Source organism: Megascapheus bottae, chromosome 17, assembly GCF_031878675.1.
Source record: "Megascapheus bottae isolate mThoBot1 chromosome 17, mThoBot2.hap1, whole genome shotgun sequence".
Lineage (NCBI taxonomy): Eukaryota > Metazoa > Chordata > Mammalia > Rodentia > Geomyidae > Megascapheus > Megascapheus bottae.
Window position 1 is genome coordinate 35,645,445 of NC_143525.1, and position 15,605 is coordinate 35,661,049.

General features: G+C 41.2%; 1 protein-coding gene across 3 annotated transcripts in view; it reads right to left on the minus strand.

Moving 5' to 3' along the window:
• Dnajc7 (DnaJ heat shock protein family (Hsp40) member C7) overlaps positions 1-15,605 on the minus strand; it is a 40,211-nt gene that overhangs the window by 8,003 nt on the left and 16,603 nt on the right. For all 3 annotated transcript variants that reach the window (XM_090350871.1, XM_090350870.1, XM_090350872.1), the window contains exons 2-9: positions 13,870-13,958; positions 11,936-12,060; positions 10,406-10,519; positions 9,341-9,415; positions 5,607-5,725; positions 4,109-4,262; positions 3,553-3,717; positions 821-912 (exon numbers count right to left, since the gene is read on the minus strand). In XM_090350871.1, coding sequence (XP_090206997.1) covers positions 821-912; positions 3,553-3,717; positions 4,109-4,262; positions 5,607-5,725; positions 9,341-9,415; positions 10,406-10,519; positions 11,936-12,060; positions 13,870-13,958 — 933 coding nt within the window. The remainder of the gene's footprint in view (positions 1-820; positions 913-3,552; positions 3,718-4,108; positions 4,263-5,606; positions 5,726-9,340; positions 9,416-10,405; positions 10,520-11,935; positions 12,061-13,869; positions 13,959-15,605) is intronic.

Genomic DNA, 15,605 nt, shown 5'->3' on the forward strand with positions numbered 1-15,605 from the left:
TGTGTTCAAGAGTAAGATGAACAAAGAAGCTGGGAGAACCCAAATTCTGAGGAAGATCTAGGCACCATAGGAAGGTATAAAAATTCTGATTTAGGGGGAGGGAAATGGGGACAAAGGGGTATCAATGTGTGAGAAGTAATGCACCTACTACCTGCTGAATATAACTGCAACCCCTCTATAATTATCCCAACAATTAAAAACAACCCTGATTTATCAATCATCATGTCCAACAGAGTCCCATCTGCTGAAAAGACTCATATAAACTACTCACATCCAGAATATCTCAAGACATCCCTTATACTATTCTACTGAGAGGCTGAGGCACATTAAATCTCTTTCAAGCACAAGATTATCCTCTCTCACCCAAAACAAACAGATACAACCCTCAATTGTCTCCAAGACATATTTTATTCTTCCCCTCTCCAAGACCATATACATTCACTCAACTAAACATTTACTTGCTGAAGACTGATGTGCCAAGCACTGTGCCAAATTAGAGCAAAGGTGAACAACATAAAATAAAATCTCTAAAGAAAATGGATTTACACTTTAACAAAAGGAATTTGGGTCAGGCATCAGAGGAAACTTACTGACCGTGAGGGGCGTTAGACACAGGCATGGGAGACTGAGGGAGCTTGTGCAATCTCCTCCGCTGGAGGTCTATAAAGATAGTCTAGGGCTGGAACAATCCCACCTAGAGGCAGGGGGAAGGACCAAATGACCTCACAACATCCCTGGGTCTGCTTTATCATCCACAATGCAATTCCCCTGGTAGGCCAGTGGTAAATCCCTCTCCCCGCTGCCCTCCAGAGGAACTTACCACTGAGCTCTTCTCAAGTAGGCTTTTATGTAGGAGTCATCGAGCTTCACTGCCTGAGTGCAGTCTTCTATTGCATCATCTAGTTTCCTAAGCTTCAGGACAGAAAGAGCAGTCACATTTCACATCTTCGGCAAAGGAAAAACCCCCAAACATGAGTATGGCCTCAAAATCTTAAAAAGATCAAGCATTGTATCCCCCTAACAGACTAAGTTCTTGTTCTTGATCACTGAAAAAGCCAGTATCTCAGAGCTCAAGATACCAAGTTTACAATATGATGCAAGCCAGACTATTATTTGCAAGGATAAGACACATGTTAGTGCTCAACAACAAAGGTAACTCCTGTCCTCCATTCTTTTTAGAAGCCAACTAAAGGGTTCAAAGGGTTCCAATTCTTTTCTTTTTTTGCCCATAACTAATGCTTAAACTTAGGGCCTGGGCATTGTCCCTGAGCCTTTTTACTCAAGGCTAATGCTCTACTACTTGAGCCACGGCTCCACTTCTGGCATTTTGTAGTTCAATTGGAGATGAATCTCATGGGCTTTCCTGACATGGGAGCTAGAACCATTGGTACAATAAAAATAAGTAAATTTTGTGGTCACAGCGCTTAAACTCTGGGCCTGAGCACCATCACTGACCTCTTCAGCTCAAGGCTACCACTTTACCACTTAGGCCATAGCACCACGTCTGGTTTTCTGGTGGTTAATTGGAGATAAGAATTTCAGACCTTAGGGTCTGGGCTGGCTTTGAATCACAATCCTCAGATCTCAGCCTCCTGAGTAGCTAGGATTACAAGCATGAACCACCAGCACTGGTTTCAATTAATTCTTTTTTTTTTGCCAGTCCTGGGCTTGAGCTCAGGGCATGAACTGTCCTTGGACTTTCTCAAGGCTAGAGCTCTACCACTTGAGCCTCAGCACCACTTCTGGCTTTTTTCTATGTATGTGGTACCAAGGAATTGAACCCAGTTTTCATGCATGCTAGGCAAGCACTTTAACCACTAGGCCAAACTCCGGGCCCCTACAATTAATTCTTAACTACTAGAATTCTAGGGCAAGAATCCTGATCATTGTTTCTTATGGTATATAGGGCCATAGGAGTTGTGTGTGTGTGTGTGTGTGTGTGTGTGTGTGTGTGTGTGTGTGTGTGTGTGTGTGTGTGTGTGTGTGTGTGTGTGTGTGTGTGTGTGTGTGTGTGTGTGTGTGTGTGTGTGTGTGTGTGTGTGTGTGTGTGTGTTTTGGTGGTTAACTGGAGATACATCTCAGTCTTTTCTGCCCAGGATGACTTCTGTGATCCTCATATATCAGCCTCCTGAGTAGCTAGGATTATAGGCATGAGCCACTAGCACCCACCTCACTCTGGGTATTATTAACCACACACAGGGGTACAACCAGTAATGCTTGTAGAAAAAAAAAAACAAAAAACAAAAAGCTAAGGCTGGAAAAAACCAATTAAACTCAATTCATATCTAATTTCTTCCATATCACTCCTGAAATTTAAATGAGCCAAGGCTTAGGCAAAGAGAAGAAATACTTTCTTAAAATGATCTCAAAAGCAGGGCGCAGTGGCTCACACCTGTAATCCTAGCTACTTAGGAGGCTGAGATCTGAGGATCAAGGTTCAAAGCCAGCCCGGGCACAAAAGGACCCGAGACTCATCTCCAAATAACCTCTAGAAAATTGGAAGTGGGGCATGGTTCAAGGGTAGAGTGGTAGCCTTGAGCTGAAGAGCTCAGGGACAGTGCCTAGGCCAAGTTCAAGTCCCATGATCCACATAAACAAACAAACAAACAAAAATAAATGAATAAATAAAATTTTATCTAAAACATTTTTAAAAAATGATTTCAAGGCTTGGAGTTTGGCCTAGTGGTAGAGTGCTTGCCTAGCATGCACAAAGACCTGGATTCTATTCCTTGGTACCACATACTTAGAAAAAAAAGCCAAAAGTGGTGCTGAGGCTCAAGTGGTAGAGTTCTAGCCTTGAGAGAAAAATTCAAGGACAGTCCTCTGGCCCTGATCTTAAGCCCAGGATTGGCAAAAAAAAAAAAAAAAAATCAAAGTTCCTACCCATTTTACTGGCAGGAAACAGCCTTGGGGGGGCGGGATGGGTAGGGAAGGTTTTTCAAAGGTCCTGACGTACCTCTAAATTTCACAGAAAAGATAAGCTTGCTTCTCATAAGGTTGTTCCTAACAAGCTACTTTTCCAAATTAACTTTTTCTCTCTCATAAGACAAATTTTCTTTTCTTTCTCTTTTTTTTGTTTGCTAGTCCTAGGCTTAAACTCAGGGCCTGAACACTGTCCTTCGGCTTTCCTCAAGGCATGCACTCTACCACTTGAGCCACAGTACCCCTTTCAGCATTTCTACATATGTGGTACTGAGGAATCAAACCTGAGTCTTCGTGCATGTTAGGCAAACACTCTACTACTAGGTTAAACTCATGGCCATGAGGCAAATTTTTTTTTTTTTTTTTTGCCAGTCCTGGGCTTGAGCTCAGGGCCTGAGCACTGTCCTTGGACTTTCTCAAGGCTAGAGCTCTACCACTTGAGCCTCAGCACCACTTCCGGCTTTTTTCTATGTATGTGGTACCGAGGAATCGAACTCGGGTCTTCATGCATGCTAGGCAAGCACTTTAACCACTAGGCCAAACTCCCGGTCATGAGGCAAATTTTTTAAAGCCTCTTTGAAATCCCTTCAAAATATCACCAGAGGGCCATGCCTCAGTCCACGAGCTTACCTTGGAATTAACCGTGCCCCGATTACAGTAGAGTTTAGCATTTGTTTTTATATTGTTGGGGTCTATCCCCAGGGCTTCTGTGTACAGTTCATATGCTAGCTTGTAGTTTCCTTCCTTAAATGCTCTATTCCCATCTTCTTTCTTTGCTTTGAGTGCCTTGGCATTCTACAAAGAAAAGCACAGAGAAGTGAGTTCACACACACAAAGCCTCTGGATTACCATACAGTGATACTGCAGTGTCTCAATTCTTCCATTCCAATAGTTCACTATCAGATAGCTTCTCTTACTACCTGGACTCATAGTTGCCCATTGATGTTCCACAAACAGTGACACGAGTTTAGAATCACTTTCCTTGTGATTCTAAAATTTTCTGCTCCAACCATTTTTCTCCCCACTCCCCCAGTGTTCCCTTGTTTTTATTGTGCCATGGCTCAAACCTAGGGTTCTTGCACAGGGTAGCATATACTAGTAAATACTCCATCACTGAGCCACATCCTAAGCCCCATTTCATCTTAAGGTCCCAAAGGATGTTTTCTTCCCCATGCTTAGAACTTACTCTGCAAGCAATACAAGCCTTCTCATGGTCAGGAGCCATCCTGAGAGCTTGTACAAAAAACTGAACTGCCTTCTCAATACAATCTTCATAATAAAGGCAAAGACCTCGTACATACAGCGCATCCGCATTTGTGGAATCCATTCGTAAAATGTCACTGCAATAGCAGAAAAGGAACACATTCAGCTGTGGCGTGAACATCCTGATCATTCTACCATTTGTGGCCAGTTTGTCTCTTGATCACATGTCTATGTGTCCCATACTCAAAGAATCCAAGGTAGACAGACTCCCAAGAACTCTTCCCAAGACTTGTCAAAATAAGCTAGCTGTATTTACCTTAGTACTTTCCCCTCCTCTGCTATCTTTTTTTCCCTTCACAGAACCTCATGTATTTTAGGTAGGCAATTACCCACTGCACTATACCCCTAGCTCAAGGGGTATGAGCCTTTGTCCCATAAACATTACCTAACTAGACAGTTTAACTACAGTCCAAAGAGCTAGATCCCTTCTGTTGCTGCTGCCTTTTTATTGGAGCAAGGAATTGAAGACAGGGCTTAGTCATGCTAAGCATACACTTTCCAAACCTACCCCACCACTTCAAGTCCCCCTGCCACTGTTTTCTTCCTTTGTATTGTACGGTTTTTTTTGCCAGTTGTGGGACTTGAACTCTGGGCCTGGGCACTGTCCCTGAGCTCCTCAGCTCAAGACTAGTGTTCTACCTCTTGAACCACAGTGCCACTTACGGTTTTCTGGTGGTTAACTGGAGATAAGACTTTTGTGCCCAGGTTGGCTTTGAAGCACGGTCCTCAGTCTACTGAGCAGCTAGCATTACAGGCATGAGCTACTGGCACCCAGATGTACCTGATTATAAACAACTTTATTCTTAGCTTAGCAATATATTTAACTTCTCTAAAATATGACTTCCTTTATAATTCTACTTCATTTGCTAAGACTTTACCATAAATAGCTCATGCCTTCATTTCTAATTGTTCTATCTCCTCCCACATTTAGCATCTATTAGTGGCATTTTGATTGTCCACATATGCACAGTGTCCCTTGACCACATTCATCTCTTTCATCATGCTCTGTTCAAGTTTCTGGTTTTTGTAAATAAAATTACTGAAATACAGTAATATCCATTTGTTCATCTATTATTTGGTTGACTTTATACTACAATGACAGAGCTGAGTTTCTACAATTGAGACTTCCATCTCATAAAGGTTAAAATACTATTTGGTCCTTTACAGAGTTTGCCAGCTCTGGAGAAGAAAAATTACAAAATAAAGTAAAAATCTAAACTCTCACAAAACAATCTGTTCTTTCATATACAGCTCAAGTACCTGCTATACTACTATCTATAAAACTTACAGGATTTCTGATCTGGTCTAACTTTTGGGTTTATGTCTGGGAAGTTCTGACCTGCTCTCCCTGGCAAGCCCAGTGAGAGAGCAACCAGTCAGTAGTATCTGGCATCTCAATGATGAACTGGCCTGTGGTGTACCTGGCCACAGACTGTGCTTCTGGGTATCGACCCAGCATGGCTAAACATTCTGCTTTGAGGATTTTGAAGCGATGGCAGGCGGGGGCAAATTCTAGTGCACGGTCCATGCAGAAAACAACCTAGGGAAAAGAGGAAAACAAATAAGGATCTTCATCCTAGATTCTAGAAATGTCTCCACTTTAGTTTGGTCATAGCCACAGTTCAAAGAAATTCTGTGTTGAGAATTTCTTCACTGTTGAGCACGAAGAGGTATGTATGTATGTATGTATGTATGTATGTATGTATGTATGTATGTATTGCCAGTCCTGGGACATAAACTCAGAGCCTGGGAACTCTCCTTGGACACATTTTTTGCTTATGGCTAGTGCTCTGCCACTTGAGCCACAGCTTCAGTTCAGGCTCTTTCTGTGTATGTATGTGGTACCGAGGAATTGAACCCAGGGCAGCTTCAAGCATGCTAGGCGAGCACTCTACCACTAGGCTACAGCATCCGGCCCCTTCCTGAGCTTCTTTTGCTCAAGGCTACTGCTCTACCACTTGAGCCACAGTGCTACTTCTGGCTTTTTCTGTTCATGTGGTACTGAGGAATTGAACCCAAGGCTTTATGCATGCTAGGCAAACACTACCACTAAGCCACATTCCCAGCCCCAGGAAGAATGTTTCAAAACACATTAATCTACTTAAAGCACTAAAATGAAGACACAGTTGATTTATAAATTGAGGACAACATTCACTAAGCACTTTATGTATTAGTCCATTTAGTTCTCATTTTACAAGATAATACTGCCTTTATTTTAGTGTTGAGGAAACTAAGGAATAGATATGAACTAAGATAGTCTCAAAGTTGTGAAAGAACAGGATTTGATCTTAGACACATCAGACTTTATAATCTTTATCACCATACTAAGCTGCCTCTGGTGAATTTATACTTCATACCCAGTGACTGATCAAAGTTCATGTTCTCACAGATATTGCTGCTTCTTATTTTGTATAACTTATCAGGCTTAGTGCCTTTTATTTTTGGGTGGTTGTTTTTTGTTCTTTAAGCTTGATTGGAGGTTCTAGCAGGGGAGTACAGCTACCTGTATACCTTGGACCAAAGAATGGTCTTCCTCTTTGACCAAGTACACAGCTTTTAGCAGGATGTATGCGAAGCAGTGAGGCAAATACCCACTTGGCCAGCCAAATCAGCCATATCAACTCTAGCAATCAATGTGGTGACAGATGCAACAGCCATTTCAGGCTGTTAAGCAAGATATAGAGTGGCAAAAATAACATGGCTCAGTATCAACACACCCTTAAAATTATTGAAATTCAGCTTCATCTTCTGTACCCTAAGTTTCATACAGTAGTGGTTCTTCCACTTGGTTAGTAGAGAAATACACTAATAGAGCAGTTTAAGTGTTCTGATAGATTCTATCACATTACTATTACCAACAGGGATTAGTTTACCCTTTCAGTCTCATAAAGGGTCTTCATATACTCACTCACTCTATCAAAATTTGTCACCCTTTTCATAATTTTTTTTTTTTTTTTGCCAGTCCTGGGCTTGAGCTCAAGGCCTAAGCACTATCCTTGGACTTTCTCAAGGCTAGAGCTCTACCACTTGAGCCAAGCACCACTTCTGGCTTTTTTTTCTATGTATGTGGTACCGAGGAATCGAACCCCGGTCTTCGTGCATGCTAGGCAAGCACGCTACCATTAGGTCAAACTCCCGGCCCTTTTCATAATTTGTTCTCAGAGTTTTCTTTTCTTTCTTTTTTTTTTATTTAGCTGTTATTCATGGGAGACCTTTGCTCAGAATAAGTGACCCAAAAGACAAATCTGAAGTTAAGGGATATCTGTTTCCTCTAAGAATCTGGCCATAGAGAAAATAAATACACCACATCTGAAAGCCAAATTCCATCAACATAGGTATTCATATAATGGCACACTAAAATTGAATCTTCCATATACTAACATGGAAAGATTTCCAAATCTATTTTGTTAAATATAAAGTACAGAACTGTGAATGGCAAAAAAAAGAAGAATCTATACTTGATACATGAACAACCACAGAAGAAAAAGAAAATATGTGAACAGATGTATAGGACAGCTAAGGCTCTGGGTTCCATCCCCAGAACTGGGAGAAGGGAGAGAGAGAAAAATAACAGTAGCTACCCAAGGGGGTGAGAGTGGGTAAGGCATAGGACCAGTTTAAAGGCACAGTCATCACCGAACACATTTTCCCCATATATTCTAGCTTTTGTTTTGTGTGCTGGGCCTGAGCTTGAACTCAGGGTTTAGGTACTGTCTCTGAGCTTTTTTACTCAAAGCTACTACTCTAACAATTAAGCATAGCTCTACTTTGGCTTTTTTTTTTTGGCGATTTCTTAGAGGAAAGAGTCTCCCAGACTTTCTTGCACAAGCTGGCTTTGAACTACAATTCTCAGATCTCAACCCCGAGTAGCTAGGATTACAGGTGTGAGCCACCAGTACCCAACCAGATTCGAGCTTTTGAACCATAAATAGCGCTTATCAGAATTTAAATAAAAAAACCCTCAAACGAACAGATATAGACTGTTCACAGAGATTTTCTGTAGTGCCAATACAGCACAAGATGTCTCTCCTTCATACTTTCCTGGAAGGTCTAAGAATAATATCCAAATTTAAGTAAAATGTAAGTAGAACTCTAGTGCTCAGTTCTTCTAGTAGAAAAAGAACGAGGAAAGAAAAATTCAGCCAAATTTCAGCTGCCACACCCTTTCAGCCTCACAAGGACAATGTTCTTTGCAGAGCTGGTTCTGTTCTTCGTGAAGAGCATCAGTTAGAGGCTCAGTGCTTCACTTTCCACCCCCATGTCCTTGTGTCCCCAGCACAGACAGCTGCAGGCAAAAAAGATCTTTGTTTCTTCCAAGTTCATCTGTTTCCCCTGCCAGGATCATAATTCTTCATTTGTGACATCACCATGAGCTATGCTGGGGGGGCTGGGATATCACAAACAGAGGTTTCTGTCACAAACTCAGGACTCTGACTCCAGGGTGTGCAAGAGAGAAAAGTAACCCAAGACTGCCTTTCAATACAAAGCTGTTGCCTATTAAAAAAACTCAGAAAACGTGACAGCAGCCATAATTGCTCTCCCAACAAACACAGACACACAGACACAGACACACACACACCCAAAGTTATGAATCACACTAGCAAGACATGGTTTTTAAAAACTGATTGCTAGGGGCTGGGAATTTGGCCTAGTGGTAGAGTGCTTGCCTAGCATGCATGAAGACCCAGGTTTGATTCCTCGGTACCCCACATACATAGCAAAAAGCCGGAAGTGGCGCTGAGACTCAAGTGGTAGAGTGTTATCCTTGAGAAAGTCCAAGGACAGTGCTCAAACCCTGAGCCCAAGTCCAGGACTGGCAAAAAAATAAAATAAAATAAAATAAAAACTGATTGCTAGAGAGGGATGATAATGCAAGGACTCTGCATAAATTACTCTTTGCCAAATAAAAGATGCCTATCAAAATTAGTTGTTTTTAACTTTTGGGGGCTATCTACTTTCCCTCTGAAACTTTAGTGAAAACTCAGTTCAGGTATAACAACTCAGATTTAGAAAGATATTTGGAATTTTTGAACCTTTCACATGTTTCAGACTTGCCAATTCCTTTAATATCAAAGAACTAACATACAGTCTAAGTTTAAATGAGAAAGGGCTTTTGTGAGAAAAGACAAAAGATTATCTTCTAGATATACTTTACCTTCCGAAAATCTCGCTTTTCAAAATCTGTTTCTGCTATTTTCTCATATTCCATGACTGCATTAGCATTCTTGAACTACATGGGAAAATCAGACATAGGAAAAGCTTTATTGAAATTACAGATTTAATGGTCACAATTCAGCAATGCCTAGATGAATCTCAAGAACACTGTTCAAGCCAGTGCTCTGTGGCGCATGCCTGTAACTTTAGCTACACAGGAGATTGAGATGAGGTGATTTTGGTTTAAAGCCAGAAAAGTCTGAGACATCTGATTACCAAAAAGCTGGTAAGATGTGGCCCAGGCACCAAAGAGAGAGCGAGAGAGACACTATCATCCCAGCTGAATATTGGTGGTTTACCCACATAATCCTAGCTACCTAGAAGGCTGAGACCTGAGAATTATGGTTCAAAGCAAATCCAGGCAGAAAAATCCTTAAGATTTTATTTAAAATTAACCAGTAGAAAGGCTGGACTGGAGGTGTGAACTCAATGGTAGAGTGTTAGCTATAAGCAAAATAGAGAAGCCAGGGCGCAAGGTTCTGAGTTTAAGTCTGTACCAAAATAAGGAAAAAAAAAATCTTTCAAGGGCTTGGTGTTGTAGTTCATACTTGTATTACTAATTGCAGAGCAGACAGATAAGAGGGCTATAGTCAGAAGCCCACCAAAGGCAAAAATACAATTTGAGGCAGGTAGTTTGGCTTAGTAGTAAGAGTGCTTGTCTAGCATGCACAAAGACCGGGGTTCAATTCTTTAGTACCATATATACAGAAAAAGCCAGAATTGGTGCTATGGCTCAAGTGGTAGAGCACTAGCCTTAAGAAACGCCAAGAATAGTGCTCAGGCCCTGAGTTTAAGCCCTGGAACTGACAAAAACAAAAAAACAAAAAAAAAACATTGCTCAAGTGGTAAAACAATTGACTTGCAAGCACGAAACACTGAGTTCAAGCTAGGCACCAGTGACTCACACTTGTAATCCAAGCTGCTTAGGACACTGAGATATTAGGATAGGGGCTCCTTCCAATATACCACAATGACATTTTGGATACTAATAGGATCAGATCCTTACCTCCTGTTGTGCCTGGCCATTTTTGTGATCCAGTTCTAGGGCTCTCTGGAAACTGCGACATGCTGCCATGGCATTCCCTAGTGACAAGTGACACTTGCCTTCTCGTAAATGTCCCTAGAGAAATACATGGAAGGAAGAAAAAGACTATGACTGGTCAGCCAGAAGAAATGAGCAACAGCACAAAATAGCCACACGAGAGCTGGGGAAGTAGCTCAAGTGGTAAAATGCCTGCCTAGCAAGTCAAGGCATTGAGTTTGAATCACAGGATCACCAAGGAGAAAATAAAAATTAAGACAAGAAAATACCAACCCACAAAATTCCAATAGCAATGAAAATAACTGCCTAGGAGAAGAAAGTGTTAAAATCCCAATTTTATTTATTTATGCATACATTCCAGTTCTGGGGCTTGAACTCGGAGCCTGAGCACTATCTTTGGGCTTTTTCAAGGCTAGACCTCTACCACTTGAGCCATAGTACCACTTCTGGCTTTTTTATGTATATGGTACTGAGGAATCGAACTGGGGTCTTCGTGCATGCTAGGCAAACACTCTACCACTAGGCCAAACTCCCAGCCCCCTAATTTTATTTTTAAATTTCATTTATTTTTTTTTTAAAAGAAGACAACTAGGAACTGATGGTTCACATTATAATCCCATCTACACAGGTCCGAGATTTGGATGATCATGGTTCAAGGCTAGCCTGGGTAGAAAAAGTTTTCTAGACTCTATCTTAAAAATAACCTATAAAAAGCAAAGCTAGGAAGTGTGGCCTAGTGATAGAGGGCTTGCCTAGCATGCATGAAGCACTGGATTCGATTCCTCGGTACCACATACTCTGAAAAACCTGAAAGTGGTACTGTGGCTCAAGTGGCAGAGCATTAGCCTTGTGCAAAAGTGCTCAAGGACAGTGCCCAGGCCCTGAGTTTAAGCCCCAGGACTGGCCAAAGGACAAAAAAAAAAAAAAAAAAGCAGGCTAGTGCTACCCAAATAAACTACAGAAGGAGTGGTTCTTTACTAGAGAAAACTGTCCTGGAAAAGGAATTTATCACTGATTCCTATGAGTTATTTTCAGTTGTCTCATTCAGAAAGAGGGAGTGATACTGACAGTAGTTAAGGCAAGAGATGCCATGACACATTCTACACTATACAAGATAAGATACCCAAAACTGGGTACTCCATAGCTATGTGCTCCCATAGCTGTGTTCACACCTGTAATCCTAGCTACTTAGGAGGCTGAGATCTGAGAATTGAGGCTCAAAGCCAGCCAAGAAAGTCCACAAGATTCATTTACAACTATCAAAAAGCTAGAAGTGGGGCTGTGGCTCCAGTGACAGAGTACCTGCTTTGAAAAAAAAGCCAAGTAAGTTCAAGCCTCACTACCAGCATACACTCGCACACTGACCACCCCCCCCCACACCCCTCCACAAAAAATTATCTGGCCCCAAATAATAATACTGTCAAGATAAAAAATCCTGGGCTAGAGAATTCAACCATAGCAACTCAGTTTTCCCAAAAAAACTCTGTTACATACCCGAACAAAGCTGTCATCCAGTCTCACTGACTGCTGGGCATCTCCAAGAGCCTCACGAAACCTTCCCAGCATTATCAACGTGGCTGCTCGATTACCATAATAGCTAGCATTTTTAGGACACATATCTATACATCAGAAAAAAAAAAGTTCAGCAGAAATCATAGATTTGAAAATTTAAGGGCCATTTCTTAAAACTTGTCAGAAGGATTCAAACTGTAAGAATGTTTAGCCGGACGTCAGTTGCTCATGCCTACAATCCTAGCTACTCAGGAAGCTAAGATCTGAGGACTGCAGTTCAAAGCCACCTTGGGCACGAAAGTCCTTGAGACTCTTATCTTCAATTAACCACCAGAAAACCAGAAACAGTACTGTGGCTCAAGTGGCAGAGCTCTAGCCTTAAGCTGAAGATCCCAGGGACAACACCCAAGCCCGAGTTCAAGACACATGACCAAAAAAAATTTATTTATTTATTATTTATTTATTTTTGCAGTCCTGGGCTTGAGCTCAGGGCCTGAGCACTGGCCTTGGGCTTTCTCAAGGCTAAAGCTCTACCACTTGAGCCTCAGCACCACTTCTGGCTTTTTTCTATGGATGTGGTACCGAAAATTGAACCTAGGTCTTTGTGCATGTTAGGCAAGCACTCTACCACTAAGCCAAACTCCCAGCCCCCAAGAAGAATAATTTTTAAGGACCTTAAGTCCAACACAATAAACAACAAACAAACAAATATCTAGGGGCTGGGAGTTTGGCCTAGTGGTTAAAGTGCTTGCCTAGCATGCATGAAGACCCGGGTTCGATTCCTCGGCACCACATATAGAAAAAAAAAAAGCTGGAAGTGGTGCTGAGGCTCAAGTGGTAGAGCTCTAGCCTTGAGAAAAGTCCAAGGACAGTGCTCAGGCCCTGAGCTCAAGCCCAGGACTGGCAAAAAAAAAAAAAAAAAAAATCTAAATGGCCTGGGGGCAGAAAAGAAGTTTGCACTCTGCTTTATGGGAATGGGGGTATAGCTCATTGATATGGCATTTACTCCCAGATATAAAACAATAAAAGAACACAAAACATAGCTTTAAAGTACATTGATTATCTTTTATGATAGATAATCAACATCCCTTAACAAACTCTGTCTTTTATAAAGTGATATTAAAATAAATTGACATTTGCTGAGTAGGTGAGTTGGGATAACGAGTTTGTAAGCAAGAGAGGTAAGAAGAATGCTGGGTCAGGGGTATAACACCTGCCTGAAAAAAGCAAGGCCCCGAGTTCAAACCCTAGTACCACTTAAAAAAAAAAAAAAGCGCAGAAGGGCAGTGGTGGCTCATGCCTGTAATACTAGCTAATCAATCAGGAAGCTGAGGAATGAAGCTAGCTGGGGTAGACAAATCTGAGACTCTTATCTCCAGTTAATCAGCAAAAAAAGCCTAAAGTGGAGGTGTGGCTCAAAGTGGCAGAGAGTTAGCCTTTAGTGAAAAAACTAAGCAAAATAAAGAGGCCTGAAGTTTAAATCCTAGTGCTAGAAAAGAAGAAGAAGAGGGAGAAAAAGAGGAGGAGGGGCAGGGAGACGAAGAAAGGGGAAATGGTGGGGGGGGCAATCCTATGGCTAATATGGCTGCCAAACTAAACATGGAGATAAGACTCCAATAACTGAGTAACATTTAGGTAGGCATTTTTTCTGCTGTAACATTCAATACTTCAGGAATTACCTTTAATTTGCCAAAAGAACTCCAACTAGAAAAGGTTATCAAGATCATTAAGCCTAAAGTTTACTAATTTACAGATAGAAGGTGCATTAATTCACATACATTGATACCCTTTCACATGTCTTGGTAAAGTTTACTAATTTAACCGTTATCAGACCACTAAGCAAAAGCCAACTCCTCAAGGAGGATTATTTATAATTGTATTTGGCAAAGATGTATTTTCTACTAGATCCTTCTTACCTATGGCTTTTGTATAATAGTTATAAGCTTCATTGTAATCTCTCTTGGCATAGTATGCATTTCCTTGTTCCTTGAAGGACTCTGCTTCCCTGAAAAAGAGAAAAAAATCATATTATACTCCAGGAATAATCTCTGTAACTTCACAGGAGCAATCTTTATTTTACAGCTCCCAGCACACTGAATGGATACTAGAAGAAATTTATAGGTTTATTTAACAGGCAGATGGACCCAAAGAAAGTACTAACAAAAGAAGCCAAAATCCTAAGATACTATTTATTTCTTCATTTAGAGACATTCAAAATAAATCAAGAAAATTCACACTGCCTTGCTCCTTATTTCAATCAAACACCACCCTCCTGCAGGACATGCAAATTTAAACTGAATATATATTTGGCAATGCTAGGGATCAAATCCAGAGCTTTGTATATGCACATGCATATGTTTTCCTACTGACTTACATACTGCAACCTATACAGATTTTTTATTTTATTTCCAATGTGTTACAATAGCTATCTCTTTTGCAAACTTCCAGAAAAATCAGTTACATGGGAGACAACTGACTTCACTATGTGAGATGGGTCACATCCTTAAGAGTTTTAATAAGTTGAATGACAGCAGCGACTAAGAATTTGAACAGGGAAATATGAGGTGTAGGTTTCCAATTCCATGATATACAGGATATCCATCCATTGATGTTTCCTTTGCTCACCACGTGTGTCTATATGGATTCTTTCTTTCTTTGCTAGAATTGGGGCTTGAACTTAAGGCAGGGAACTGTCCTTGGGCTTTCTCAAGGCTAGATTTCTACCACTTGAGCCACAGCACAACTTCCAGCTTTTTCTGTGTATGTAGTACCGAAGAACTGAACCCTGGGCTTCATGCATGAAAGGCAAACACTCAACCACTCAGCTACATTCCCAGCCCATTCTATACAGATTCTTACAGCCCACTTCTCTCATCCTCCAGTACCCAGATTTTTTCCCCCCTTCTTCTTGGATCTTGAACTCCGGGGCTGGAGCTCTTCAGCTCAAGGCTAGCACTCTACCACTTGAGCCACAGTGCCACTTCCGGTTTTCTGGTGGTTCACTGGAGATAAAAAGTCTCATGGACTTTCATGCCCGGGCTGGCTTTGAACTGTGATCCTCAGATCTTAGCCCCCTGGGTAGCTAGGAGTATAGGCATGAGCCACTGGTGCCTGGCTCAGTACAGATTTAAATCAAGATATAATAAACAGAATTTTAAAAGAACTAGTAACCTTTATCAAATGCACCAAAAATCATTCTACTGCCCAACTTGAATGAAAAAAATACTGAAATGGCAATATTGAAATGTCTACTGGAACATAATTGTTGCACATAAGTGTTTACCTTTTTTAACTTTAGGTATACTTCAGATAAGGTCTTTCATTTTTGTCAAGACAGGTCTCGGCCATGATCCTACTACCTATATACCTTACTTATAGCTAAGATTACAGGCATGTTCCAATATATCTAGTTTATAAATAAGTTAGCTTTTTTTTTCGGGGGGGGGGGGTCAGTTATAAGACTTGAACTCAGGGCCTGGTCACTGTCCTTGAACTTTTCACTCTAGGTTGGTACTCTAGCACTTTGGGCCTTGGTGTCACTTGCAATTTGCTGGGGGCTAACTGGAAGAAAGAGCCTCATGGACTTTTTCTGCCCCGGCTGGCTTTGAACCGTGATCCTCAGGTTTCAGCCTTCTGAGTAGTTATTACAGGA